Below are 13649 nucleotides of genomic sequence, written 5' to 3'. Positions count from 1 at the left end.
TGTGGGCTCTCAGGGTCCATTTGCATACAGGCTGCTGTGGTATACAAGTTTAGAAGGCCAGGATTTTATTTTTATGAACACTGCATTGCTTTCATCAGTTCCTAGACAGAAGAACTGCTGATGTAGTTGCAGCATCTGCTGTTACCAGGCCAACTGCATCTGACATCATCAGCAAGTCAAGAGCTATGCCTCTGAGTCATTAGACCTCCAGACCTCATCTGCAAAGACAGTTCCAGTATGCATCACAGGCAAACAAAAGAATTCTGGAAAAGTGTACTAGATAGCTTATTATATACCATGTAATGTTTATTTTTGTGTATGACACATGTACTGGAAGAGAAGCTATGAATGGGCACTATGTAGGAGCACTTTAAAGGGTGTCCTTGAAAGACTTTCCAGTCAGTTTGATGAGATGGATAGGAAACTATGCATGGGAAGAGGACTGTGCTTCCCAGGCAAACACATTGCAGGCATGCAGCAATCCACATAGTTAATATCACCAGTTTGGAGAAGTGATTCAGTGGGAACAATTTCCTAGTGCCTTGTTGCAACTCAAATACTAGCAAGCTATCAAAGGAAACATCAATTTACTATACAGTCCCAAGTGAGCAATGAAGCTCTGCAGTCACACATCCCAACAACCTACATCCCAGGTAAGTTCTTACCCCTTGCCCCTTGGGCACCTTTCAGGACTCAGAGATAGTCACCCTGGGTTATTTTGTGGGTTTTTTTGGTGCTGCTTTTCCAGACTGACGAGCAGCAACAAAATATCCTGTTGCACTACTCCAACAGCCACTACTCAAAGCATGTGGTTACTGATAACCACGCTATGCCCGAGAGGTTTCGGACAAGGCCAGTGGTCACTTTTAGCCCAGAAGGTTGCACAGCTTTGGCCTATTGAGGTGTGACTGAAGCATCATTTTGGACACTGAAATGTTGTTACTGTGACTTCTGGAGCTGTTTCATATGCTTACTAAGTTCCACTGGAATCAGATACAAATCTCAGAGTGGACAGGGAGAACGTGGCAAGAAATAGAGGCTGACAACAAGGCTCTGTTCAGCTGTTACCTACTGAAAACAAATATTGCTCACAATGATAAGTAATGTGGTGTTACAGTTATATAGTGTTTCCATGGCTTAAAACTCAGACTCTCTCTCTTTAACCTTTCTTAGTATTTTTGAAATAGCACTGCATCATTTTATTTGATGAATATCTACTTTCTGGTGTTTATAGTTTCTGAAATATGGTTGATGTTGATTTTGACACACCCTGAACTATAGCAACATTTAGGAAACATGTAGGAGAGAACGGTGAAAAACAAATACTTTACAAAAGAAAACTATCACCACTATCACTTCTATAATGGTTTCATTGCCAAAGCCTTGGCAAGTAAGAAGTCTCCAGTGAAAAAATGCAACTTTGACAACATTGAATAATAAGTGCTTAGGGAGAAGTTAATTGCTCAGAGAAAAGTTCATAATGGAAAGGGAAAAAGAAATAAAGTGTTAAGTGCCCCAAAGGTTGGCTGTTCCCTGTGGGCCAGTAGTGGAAGGCTCTCCCAGGACAGCAAGCCAGGGAGCAGCACAAACCAGGGAGCAGCACAAGCCAGTGAGCAGCCCCAGTCCTGGGAACTGGGCACCTCCACCTGAAACCAGGCTGGGAGTTGGGACTGCAGGTGGGCCTGACTCATCAGGGCCCATGGCTGGCCAGGCAGAGTTGTGCAGATCCTCAACTACACAGGAGCCAGAAGTCCCAGGAGCCTAAAAGGGTGTCCTGGGCAGTGGGCTGGGTGCGGAGAGTCCAGTTAGGGCCTGTAAGGCCTAGTAGTACCCTCAGGGCCCTAACAAAAATAACCCACATGGACTGTGTCCTTAGACCATGTGCTCTTTGGGATACGAACTATTTCCTTCTCCTTTCTATATCCAGAAAAATTACCCAGTACTACAATGACGACCACCAAAAATATATTTTCACATATCTAAGCTCTGCATGACATGTGGTATTCAACTCTCAAACTTAATTGAAAGGGAGCTGAAAACATTCAGTATATGTTACATGTTCATAATTTAGATACTTGCTGCTATGCCAATATGCATTTTCAAGATGGCTTCATCTGCGACCAGCTAGGATATTAACCAAAAATGCTACCAAAAAAGAACTAATGAATCCAAATCACATCAGCAAAGAATATTTTTCTAATTCTATCTTAACCATTCATCTTGGCACAGACACAGCAGGCTTGCAAAGAGCCTTGAAGGAGAATAATGCCAAGTACCATTTCTATGAATAATGAATAAGCAATCAAAGAATTGTATTTGAGTAAAATAGAAAAACAAGAATGAAAGTGAACAAGATAGTGACAGCAGGAAGCAAAATACAAAGTGGTGCAGAAGAAGTGACTATCTTATTAACACAAGTTGCTTTACGGAGATGAGGGAAAAAAGGCTTTGTTAGCTTAAATGGCTTGTGGTTTACACTCACTGTGTACATCTCCTTTCATTCCACTCTCACCCTAGCCATAGCTCGTTAGCATATCCCCTCTAACAAAACCAGTAGAATCCAGCAGTTCCCTGATACCTTCATTTTCTCAAAACACTTAAGATTCTCCCTACATCACTGAACCAACTCTCTCATGGTTCCATGTTCCCTCTTCAACTCTTCAGCACACCTCTCTGGGCTGTCCCACCCTACAGCTAGCTCCTTCCACACCCATAGATTTTCTGTCAGCTTGGGAGGACATGGTGTATGCCTGGTGCACGGCACAGCCAGGGACATGCTGCCCCATGGCTCTGTGCCCCGTTGCTGGGCAGCAGGCAGAGCAGGTACCAGTTCTTTTCAGAAATGAAAAGGTTCCAGGAACTCTGGGTGGCCTGGAGATGAGGAGAGAATTTAAAGAACTCTAAAAAGATACAGGCATTGCAGAGAAGTCAAATTAATTCTTGGAATCCTTGTGGAGGAAATGGAGCACATTCAGAAAACTCTACAAAGAGGATGATTGTGAGTAAACTTTATGACCCCAAACTTATTTGGAAAAGTGGACAAAACACACAGTATGAAGTCACTAGAAGTTGTTTATCCAAGGGGCCTAACAGGAACTCAAGGTTGAAATGGATAAACTGTTACATACTAGCAGACAACCCTCTCAGCTAAATCCACTTCGACATGTGATTATTGGAAAGTGGAAAATCTGACACCAGTTTACAAAATTATCCCAGGGGAACCTATGGAACTGTACATTCACAGAGTGTAAAACTGACGTCAGCTGATAAATTAATAGAAGTTATAACAAAGAACAGAGCTAGCAGGCACCTGCATAAATACAGGATGTTTGGGAAAAAGTTAGTAAGACTTTTAAAGGCAAATTCTTCTTCTTCTTAGAAGATTGCAGTTCTTAGAACATTCTAAATTCTTTTAAGAATATTGCAGTTCTTCAATTCACAAATACATTAACAAAGGTACTCTGCTAGATACACTCAGATTTGCAAAAAACTTCTCAAAAAAATCCTTCACCTAAAGCTTTGAAGGAAATTAAGCAGTCAGAAGGACAATTGTTCAATGGATGATGAGCAAGTGGCCCAAAGACAAAAGCAGGAGTAAAATCTCCATCCACTGCAAGACCTGACATTAGCAGCAGAATTCCATAAGGAACCAGAATGCCTCAACACATTTACTAGTTATGCCAAAACCACAGAAGTAATGAAAGCAGATGATAAGGGTAATATAGGGTAGTAAAGGACAACAGAAAATCAGAAACATACTGCAAAGAAATATGGAAAAACATTATAGTATTAGCAATTTATCACTAAAATTACAGTGGAGATTTAATGTAGGCAACTTAAGTGACACACAGGGGAAACACAAGTCCTATCCCAAAATGCTATTATTTATTAATTATTAATTAATAATTAATGATAGTTGATATTTAGCTCTCAAGAGCGGGATCTTGGTATTATGGATTTAAGGAGGCATTGACCAAATTCAGGAAAGAGACAGAGACATCTCAAGCTGAAAGGGTTCATATACTGGAAGTGTATTGGGGAAATGATATTTGCCTATATTTAATGTTTTTTCTAGACACGTGCTCATGACATAGCTGTAGACACGTTATAGGGCAAATCAAGCTGGTTCTACCTGGAAAAATTATTCTTGTGCATGTTTTCTCCCTTTCCCTCCATAGGGATAACAGTAAAATCTCCTTTTTCTCTGTCCTCACAGTAATTTTTACTGTTTCTGTATGACCTTAACTTTGATGTCCTTGTGCACCTTCTGCCCTTTGTTAAAGCTGGTTAAGACATCTAAAAGTTTATTCAATAGATTAGCACTTTAAACAATAACAATGTTAAATTATTCAGAATAAATTAAAAAGCAGCATTTCAACCTAGAAATGCAGATCCATATAAAGAAACAGTGTTCAGAGGAAATGTATTACTTGGACAGATCCAGTATGTCAGAGAAACTGACATACTTCAGCGGTGGCCAAGCAAAACTTCTTTCATTCAGCACAGCTTCAAGAGGAATTACTGATTGCATGCAGGAGGTAGGAATCTAAGGCTACAGAGAAATGTCAGCCTTCACAGTCTCAGGGTATTTCAGTAGTAGCCCTTCCAAAAAAAAAAAAAAAAAAAAAAAATCACCAAAATCTCCAAATTGGAAATAGGCAGATGAACAGATGAACTGAATAGAATATATTCCATTTCTGGTCCCTTTAACATACAGTATGATTTTTTTTTTTTTTTTTTTTTTAGATGTGAGACAGCAAGCACTCATTTAAGTATATTTCCATCTGTAAGAGAAAATATGACAACCAACAAACTCTGCTTGATTTCTCTCTCATCCCTGATCTTCAAAGGTGGCCTAGAAAACAAAACACTTACTCCAAGTGATAATTGCCTCTTTTTTCCCCCACTCTCTTTTCCTTTACACCTAACAAACATGTAATATCTTTCTTTGCTAACACTTTCACTGTTCTCTGCAGGTCATCTTTTACCTTAGATGACCAACTCACTAATAAAGTTTAACTTCAAGTCAGGGAAACAGTTCTCAAGCTTCAGAGAGATCCTGCTTCTCACTCAGAAAGAACAGGAATCCCAGTTTGTAATTGCTGCATTCTTTTTCTGATAATATCACATCGGCTTAACATAAAGTAACTTCTCCTAGCAAAGCTAAACCACATGGCTTATACTTCTAAGACCAAGGAAAAGAGAAAAATAAGTTAACCAAAAATCCATTCTCTTTATTTCAAGTGATAAGTCTCTCTAGCTTTGAAGCAGGATACAGCAATTACTGCCTTGCAGATAACATCCCTAGAACCAAAGGCATGACCAGAATTCTATTATTTAATTGCCATGTTAGACTTTTCATAAGATGTGCCACAATAGGCCTGATGACTTGAACCAATTAGCTCTTTCAGAAATATTTTCTACAAAGCATTTGAGTTACAGATGTTGACAGTTCTTAACAGAAGTATCTTTCATTTCTTATAACAGTGTTCAGAAGAATATTTACTCACTGAAAATGCAGAAGGTGGTGTCATTGTTAGCATGAGCAGAAGGAACAGATTCTTCATCTCTGCCTGTGGGAACAGAAAAATTACTCACCAGGATTGCTTGCTTCTTTGCTGTTTGTTTGGTGGAAAAGATACAATATCATGAAGTAAAAATGGAGGTGGAAGTAAAATCAAGGGGAGAGGAAAAAAGCAGTTTTACCACTCAGCTCCCTGGATAGATGAAGGCATCTGCAAAGATTGAAATTACCCTGCACAGAAAGCCAGGATATAATTACTGAGAACGGGTATTTCCCTGAACTTTCCTCTGGTATTATGAGAACACCATCCCCAGGCACAGTGGAAGGTGCATGCTGTTGCATGTCTGCCCTCCCACCCCTTTATGTATACACCTGATAAAATACATGAGGATTGCAATGACTTCAACCAACCCAAGGTAAAAAATTCCACAGTTAAAATTTCTGTACCCTACATTCATCTTGTGTGGTTGTGCCTGTTTAAAATCCAACAATTCATGATGGACAGTTGTAGCTAGAGTCCACCATGACCAGTTATGTCCGTCTGCAGAGCAAGAAAGGAGATCAGGTCATGTAGGCTGGTATGGCAACATACAATAGCTCCTAAATTTGGGGCATCATCCACATTTTAGACCACAATACTTTGGTGGTACATTCCCTGTTGCTACTTAACCCTTCCTCTTTTCAGTTGCAGCGACACCAACCACCACACACCAGAGCTCACAGCTGTGACAGGGACACTTCAGCCACTACAATCGGACTCTTTCTCATCACCGTTTTCTAATGACCTTGTGACCAGTTAAGCCCAGGGGAAAAAAAAAAAAAAAAAAGTCAGACTAGATATTCCTAGCAGTTTTATCTAGTTTGGGCTTCTTTCTAACTTGGAAAACGAAAGGTAAAAGAAAAAATTTTCCTTTCACAGTATGCAAAAGCATCAAGGAAGAAATGTTTATTTAGTCAGTCCTTGTAACAATATCTGTTTTAATATTAAAACTTCATATATAGCTCCTTTAGCCTGGCCTATTAAATCCAGATAAAATACAGAATGTGTATCACTTTTAACAGTGATAACATTGACATAAAGTCATTGTTGCATGAGGATATGACATCAGAACCAAGAAATACCCAAAATGAAATTTAGTTTATCTGGTATTTGAATATTTCAAGTTGCTTTATGATGGGTAGCCATTTTTCTTATAGTCTTAGGCCTCAATGAACAGATTTTATTACAACTCTCCAAGTCCATATATACCATGGATTTTAACACTCCCAACATTCACCATGCTGAGAATAAAAAGCTTGTTCTTAAATACTTTCAGATGTAAAAGCTACTAAAAAAAAAATCAGTTGCATCAGTCTCTGCAAAATAGTAATGAGCAGGGAAAGTGGAATCGGGAAAACAAGCACTGATACTTCTCTCCCTAGATACTGAGCACCATAAGAAAATGAAGATATAGGAGCTTTTTATATGAAAAGGCTATAATTAATTTTGGTTTAGTTATTCTTAGGAAAATGAGGGAAGACTTTGTATCCTCCATCACCCACAGGTTCTACTACTACTCTTCCTATTCAAATCAGGGAGAAACAACCTGGGGATACCCTCTAGAAGACGTCAAGAATGCTCTCTGTGCTGTATCTCTGTCACAACCCTACCAAGCATCCTACCCTTTCTTAAGGGAAGCACAGGCAAGAAGAGACCCTTTTGCTACAAGATCTGTATACCCAAGTAGCAAAGTTCTCCTGAATGACCTTATAATGGCCCACAGCACTAGGAAAAGGCACTGTGAAAGCAGCATCTTCCTTGAATGGTGTTATATTTGACATCAGCTCCTATTCCTGCTACCAAGAGGAAAAAAAATCATCTCTTTCCCAGCACTTCTCTCTCATATATTGCATTTCCAGCCACCTCTCAGCTCCACAGATATGGCCTTGAAAATCAAACCCTTGTTCTGCTGCTAATGAACTGTCTGTTCAGCTCTTTCTACCAAGAGGCAGACAGAGAGCTGGGACCACATGAGGCTCCTGAAGAAGAGGCTAGAGGAGCAGGTCACTAGGGCTAGCGGTGCTCCCATTTTCCATTGGATGTTTTTAGGCCAGGCAGCAGAAAAAGATTCTCTGAGGAGACCAGTAGAGTCAGAACCCCATGTATGGGGCAACCATTTGCACCAAAGCAGTGAGAGGTTACAGCTCTGGTGCTTGTTTGTACTTTTGCACCATTTCACTTGTATGGAAATTGCTATCATATGTCCCAAATTTTGAATTAAAATGAATAGACCATCCAGATCGATTAAACTGGTCAAGAGATTCCAGGAAGGATCAGCAGAAGGAAGAACAGGAGCATCTGTATCCTATAAAATTCCCCAGTGGAAAACAAATCCTGTATTTGATTACTGAGTGTCAACAAACTTGTTATTTTAAAAGTTTCATCAGATGTAGGATTCAGCATTGATTCCTTTCACCTTAGTTTCAACCACAACAGATGGGATTGAAGAATCTGTCTGAAACCTTAAAAAAAGGGTCAAGTTCTGTTTCTGGATTTAATGGCCCTTTACCTCCTTGTAGGACCTGGGGTACAGCAGTATGTGTTTATTCTGCTCACTCACCATTCTTCTCACTGCAGGCTGGGTATGCAGGGGAAGGAATGAAAAGCACAGTGTTTTGCAGTTCTTTCACTTGTAACAACAGCAGCTGCTGCTCCCTGAGCCTCCTGCCCTTCTCTAGTTTTCTTCAACCCTCCCCATCTCCCTTTTCCCACTGTGTGCTAGAACAGCATCTCCACCCCTCCTCCACCCAGAAATAGCAGCAGAGCCTGAGGGGAAATGGTGACTTTATGCTCAAGCTATGGAACAGCTGCTGGAAAGCTCACAAGGAGGAATTCCTGCCGTAGTGCTAAAATATGAAGTTATCTCAGGGATAGGGTTTATGAGTTCACAACAAGAAAGGAACAAACAGAAATAGAGGTGTGCCTAGCTGAAACCTCTGCCCATACACCAGAAGAGATTCAAATTGTCTAGGCAGTCACATCTGGAATTAACTGCTTGGGTGAGACGAATAAAGTCAGGAGTGGTTCCAGCCATCTGTGAGCTTGGTCGAAAAGAACCAGCTTCAGAGTTGAGCTCTGGACTGTTTTCTGTAGGAGATGCTGACCCAAGCTTCTCCAAACACTGGAGAAATTCACACTGGGATTTAACTTTAACAGCTCAGGAACCTTCTATTCCAAAACAGGAGGGTGAGAGGACCACAGAGGAGATAGCTGGAATTTCCTAACTGAACAGAACACAAGAACTCCACTACCACTGGAAACAGGGATAAGCACCCTTATTTGAGGGCTTAACACGGAGCCCACTTCAGAAAGAAGCTTCTGTCTTTACAAACAGAAGTTTGTACAAACAGAAGTTCTAGAAAAGACAGATGGGCAGACTTGGAGACTTCTCTATAGTGGAGCCAGCAGTGATCTGCTGTAAAAATATTTTATTTAGTTTGAAACTCTTATCCAGGGCCAGGCAGCTTTAGCAAGATCAGTCAAATCTTCATGAAGACCAGGAATATGTTTTAGAATCAAGGACAGTTTTAATGACTCCTATATTTACTTTATGTGTGTAAATCCTGCCTTCCAATGCACAAATAAAATTGCTTATTTAAACTTGGCCACTTTTTCAAGCAACCTCTCAACATCCATGTTCTTGGGGAAACAAGACCTACATTGCTGGTATATATATGGAAAAATAACTTGGAATCAGTTGTCTAATTTCAGGGTCTCAAAAGCAATGAAGTTACATTTTGAGGGAAAAGATACTGAACCAGGATGAAGAGATGTGTTGAACTTGTAATGATGATGTAAAGACGATGACTTTTTCTTTTCAACAGGAAGGAAATACAAACTTATAAGTAATGTTATGAATAACTTATCCTTGTGTAAGCAAGAACTTAAGCTATTTAGGCACTACAGAATCAGATCACAAAGCCAGAATAAAACAAGTTTCATGAACTCCATTGCTCACACATTTATCAGGTTTTCTCTATTCTTTTCGAAAATAATTGGACAGCCAGTGTTATTCTCTGTTTAGCACACAAGACAGATCAGCCTTCTTTGGCATGTGAACCACATTTCTAAATCATCTTTAGCCAAAGTCACATATCACATTTGTGGGTCAGGGATTATTCTAGGAGTGGTTCATAGGCAGAAGGCAAAAAGACTCATTCAGGACTCCTGCTTGTGTAAGCTAGATGAGATTTAGCTGGACATGCAGGTAAGTGGCAAAGCCACACAGCATTACTGACTTTGGAAGGTCCTTACAAGTAATTTCATCTCCCTTTTGGGAATTTGAATTACCCAGTATGGATATATCATTTCCTTTGAAGTAACCCTGACAGCTGCACAGTTGCATGCACAGCTTCTGAAATAGTGGTTGGCTACCCTGGCAATAAATATTTACCTGCTGCAATATCAACAGAAATGGCTTATTGTAAAGTTTAGCACATCCAGCACTAAAACAGATGTTGCCACAGGGATCCCACTACACACAGGTTTTCAGAAATTTCTTCCCTTTCCTCCATTCACTCCCATTTAACACATCAGATTTCACTTTGATGTTATATTTTTAGAAATTTGGTTGAAGGAGGTGGGAAGCCAGAATGGGCAACATATCATCATCCTGTTATTCACTGACAGAAATTTTTTGAATCATTGACTGAGAGCAAAGTCTTTGAGCTTTTAGATTCAATACATTTTCTAAAGACATTATGATTTTTGCTTTGCTCTAAAAACCACCCAGCATATCTTTGTTCCAGCTTGCTTTTGTTTGCCTTGACAACTGAGAAGCACCTTTTAAGTTTTTGCTGGAAGAATTAAGAAGGAAAAATATACACACAGAGAAAGAAGCTAAGATGAAGGTGGGGAGACAAAGGGGCTCCGTGGAACAGGGATCAAGGATAGGGAAAAACCTCCCCTTTGCTTAGGATGTGAGCCTAGTGAGGAGAGCACAAGGACCACATCACACAGCCTAGAGGAACAAGGAGATAAATCACAACTTTAGGCAGATGATATCACATTCAAGATACTTCTTAATATGCCTGTTTTGTTCCCCAAACACAGTAAATCATCCTAGTGTTGGACAAATTTTCAAAGATCTTATGTCCTTTGGGTTAGGGCAGATAAGCCAAATAATGTCTATGTGCTTGTTAAAACAGAATGATGATGAATTTCCTTTGTCTTGACCATGCCATGAACCAAATCCATGAAGAGCTGCTTGTATACAAAGCAAAGGGTAAATGTTTATAAATGAGTACAAACACAGGATTGGCTGAAAGGGCTTAATGGGAAAGAGGAGAAAACAAAGAAAACACAACTTGCCTGAGCAGAAGTTTTATGATGGTGTCTTTACCATTGGTATCCAGATTTAATAATTCATTCTAATATATGTTAGAAGTTGAAGAATCCTCATCAAGAAAGTAATCCCACTGAGATATACTTTCAGCCATGCTATGCATATAATGGAAGACAAACTTTCAGTTAGAATATTTTTTAAATTCACCTTGTTAAATAAAAAAAAAGTTAGAAAAACTTAATAACTAGTACAGCAGCAGAGCACCAGCTGGCTAGAGAACTGAATAGTGGTAAACAAGCATCTTCGAGCCTGCTCTATCAATGGTTTCAACTCAGCCTTCAGGCTGATTGCTAACACGAATCTGCGCCAGGCCATCACTTCATGTGGCTGACAAAGACTGACAATATTTTTTACAGAGGACTTCTACAGTAAAATTCAGCAACACTTGGGGAAGCCACAGAAGCCTCTGAATACTGAAATCACACAAAACAGTAGCTGAAAAAGCATTAGGCTCAAGGGCAAGATTAACACACAGAGATTCTAGTAAGGCCTCACACCATACCCTATCAGTGGATGGGGAAGATGCAGACCTGCCTTGTTCTGGCTCTCCAAATTCCCCAGTGATATATCTCACTCTTAGGTCAGTGAAGCACCATCTTCCAAGCAAATGTAACCACTATGCCAGCCCTTTGCAAGAGTTAATACAGTATTTCATGAGGGCAATTTTCTGACTACCTATTAATATCAGCTCAGATTCAATTTTATGCAACTAGCCTCCCACTATTAGGTTTGCAGCAAGAGATTTATTATAAGGAGTAAAGATAGGATTCTGCTTTCTATTTTGGTAGTCTTGCTGTGCTTAGCTGTTAATTAAATCTGGGAGCATGTAGGGATAATGACAAGCACACAGACTGATTTAGACACTGCTAAAAGAAGCCACACACTGCCTATGGAAAATACATGACAAGGACATAATACTCCAAACACTAGCATAATTGAAGAGGAATGGCTAACCATCTTTTACATTTACTACTGTCCTGTCACAGCTTAAGCTTCATTTCTATGAGTTATTTAGCCTGACCTGAAATATCACCTGACACTGAGCACTGATGCTGTTTATAAATAATATAACGGATTGGGTTGGAAGAAACCTTAAAGATCATTTAGTTCAACCTTCCCTTGCCCTGGCCAGGGACACCTCCAGTAGACCAGGATGTTCAAAGCTCCTTCTGACATGGCCTTGAACACTTCCAAGGATGGGGCATACCCAGTTTTCTTGGCCAACTTTTTTAGTGCCTTACCACTTTCTCAATAAATAATTTCCTCCTAATATCTACTCTAAATCTCCCCTCTTTTAGTTTAGAACCATTACCCCTTGTGCTATCACTACTGGCCGACATAAAAAGTGACTCACCATCTTTTTTTAACTCCCTTTTATATACCAGAAGGCAGCAATAAGATCCCTCTGGAGGCTTCTCTTCTCCAGGCTGAACAACACCAGCCCTCTCAGCCTTTCTTCATAGAAGAGTTGCTCCAGCCCTCTGAGCATCTTGTGGCCTTCTGTGGACCCACTCCAGCAGCTCCATGTCTTTCTTATAGTGAGGATCCCAGACCTGGACACATTATTCCAGGTGGGGTCTCACAAGGGCAGCAGAGGAGAATCCTCTCCCTTCCCCTGCTGACCATCCTGCTCTGGATACAGCCCAGGATGTGGTTGGTTTTCTCGGCTGTGAGCAAATACTGACAGCTCATGTCCAGCCTTTCATCCAGGAGAACTGCCATGTTCTTCATATGGGCCCACCACAAAAGCATTACAGAATTCTAGGTAGCTGACATCAGTCAGTCTTCCCTTGTCAGTCGCTTCAGTCACTCCATCACAGAAGGACACCAGGCAGGGCAGGCAGGATTTGCTCTTTAGTGAAGCCATGCTGGCCTGTCTTGCATAACCTCCTTGTTTTGCATGCCTCCACACTGCTTCCAGGAGGATCTGCTCCACAATCTTCCCAGGTACAGAAGGGAGACTCACAAGTGTTTGTTTCCCTGGGCTTTCCTTTATCCTCTTTTTAAAAATAGGAAAAATGTTTCCCTTTTTCCAGTCACTGGGGAGTTTGCCTGACTGCCATGACTTTTCAAGTATCATGGAGAGTGGCTTGACAAACACGTCAGTCAGTTCCCTCACGACCCGAGATGCATCTCATCAGGCCCTACAAACTTGTGTCTATGCAGTTTCCACAAGTGGTCTCAAACTTGCTCTTCACTTACAGTGGGAGGGACTTCACTCCCCAACCCCCACCTGAGCACATTACCCAGATGACACTAATCTCTTACAATTAAAATTTTTGAGAATCCTTTAGGAAAAGAAAGGATTCTCATGCTAGGAGATTGCTTCAAATTTATTTAACTTCATTCCATCCTAAATATAAACACAGCAATTTTTGTGATGTGCAATGGGTTAAAAAATAAAAAATGAGTGTTATTTCAAGAAGAGATTTTAAAACCATGTAAATTTTTCTCTGCCTCTTTTTGCAAGATTCCCATCTCTGCTTACTGAGAGGATGTTAGCACTACATTCAACAGTATGCTTGTAGTATATATGCACAGGGAACACCTGTAAAACCTTTAAATAAATTTGCTGGAGGACTAATAATAGACAGGGAACCACGAGACTATTTACCCTGAACTTCATGTGGGTTTTGATTGCTGCTGCCTCTACATTGCTTCTGGAAGTTAAGATAATATTTTTCATTTAAAGCTAAATCAGTTTTATATATATATATATATATATATATATATATATATAT

The 13649-nt window shown here is 40.2% G+C and overlaps 1 protein-coding gene across 6 annotated transcripts in view; it reads right to left on the bottom strand.

Annotated features, from left to right (window-relative positions):
• The window catches only part of PAPLN (papilin, proteoglycan like sulfated glycoprotein), a 50526-nt gene that overhangs the window by 32513 nt on the left and 4364 nt on the right, over nt 1-13649 (bottom strand). For 2 of the 6 annotated variants that reach the window (XM_077784139.1, XM_077784141.1), the window contains exons 1-2: nt 10871-11274; nt 5511-5569 (exon numbers count right to left, since the gene is read on the bottom strand). In XM_077784139.1, the coding sequence (XP_077640265.1) occupies nt 5511-5567 (57 nt within the window). In that variant the 5' untranslated portion in view covers nt 5568-5569; nt 10871-11274. Of the gene's footprint in view, nt 1-5510; nt 5574-10870; nt 11275-12262; nt 13641-13649 lie in introns of those variants that run through there. The other 4 variants (XM_077784138.1, XM_021533544.3, XM_077784137.1 and 1 more) reach the window with 3 other exon arrangements.

This window comes from Lonchura striata, chromosome 6, assembly GCF_046129695.1.
Source record: "Lonchura striata isolate bLonStr1 chromosome 6, bLonStr1.mat, whole genome shotgun sequence".
Lineage (NCBI taxonomy): Eukaryota > Metazoa > Chordata > Aves > Passeriformes > Estrildidae > Lonchura > Lonchura striata.
This window is presented reverse-complemented; position numbering and strand designations above follow the sequence as displayed.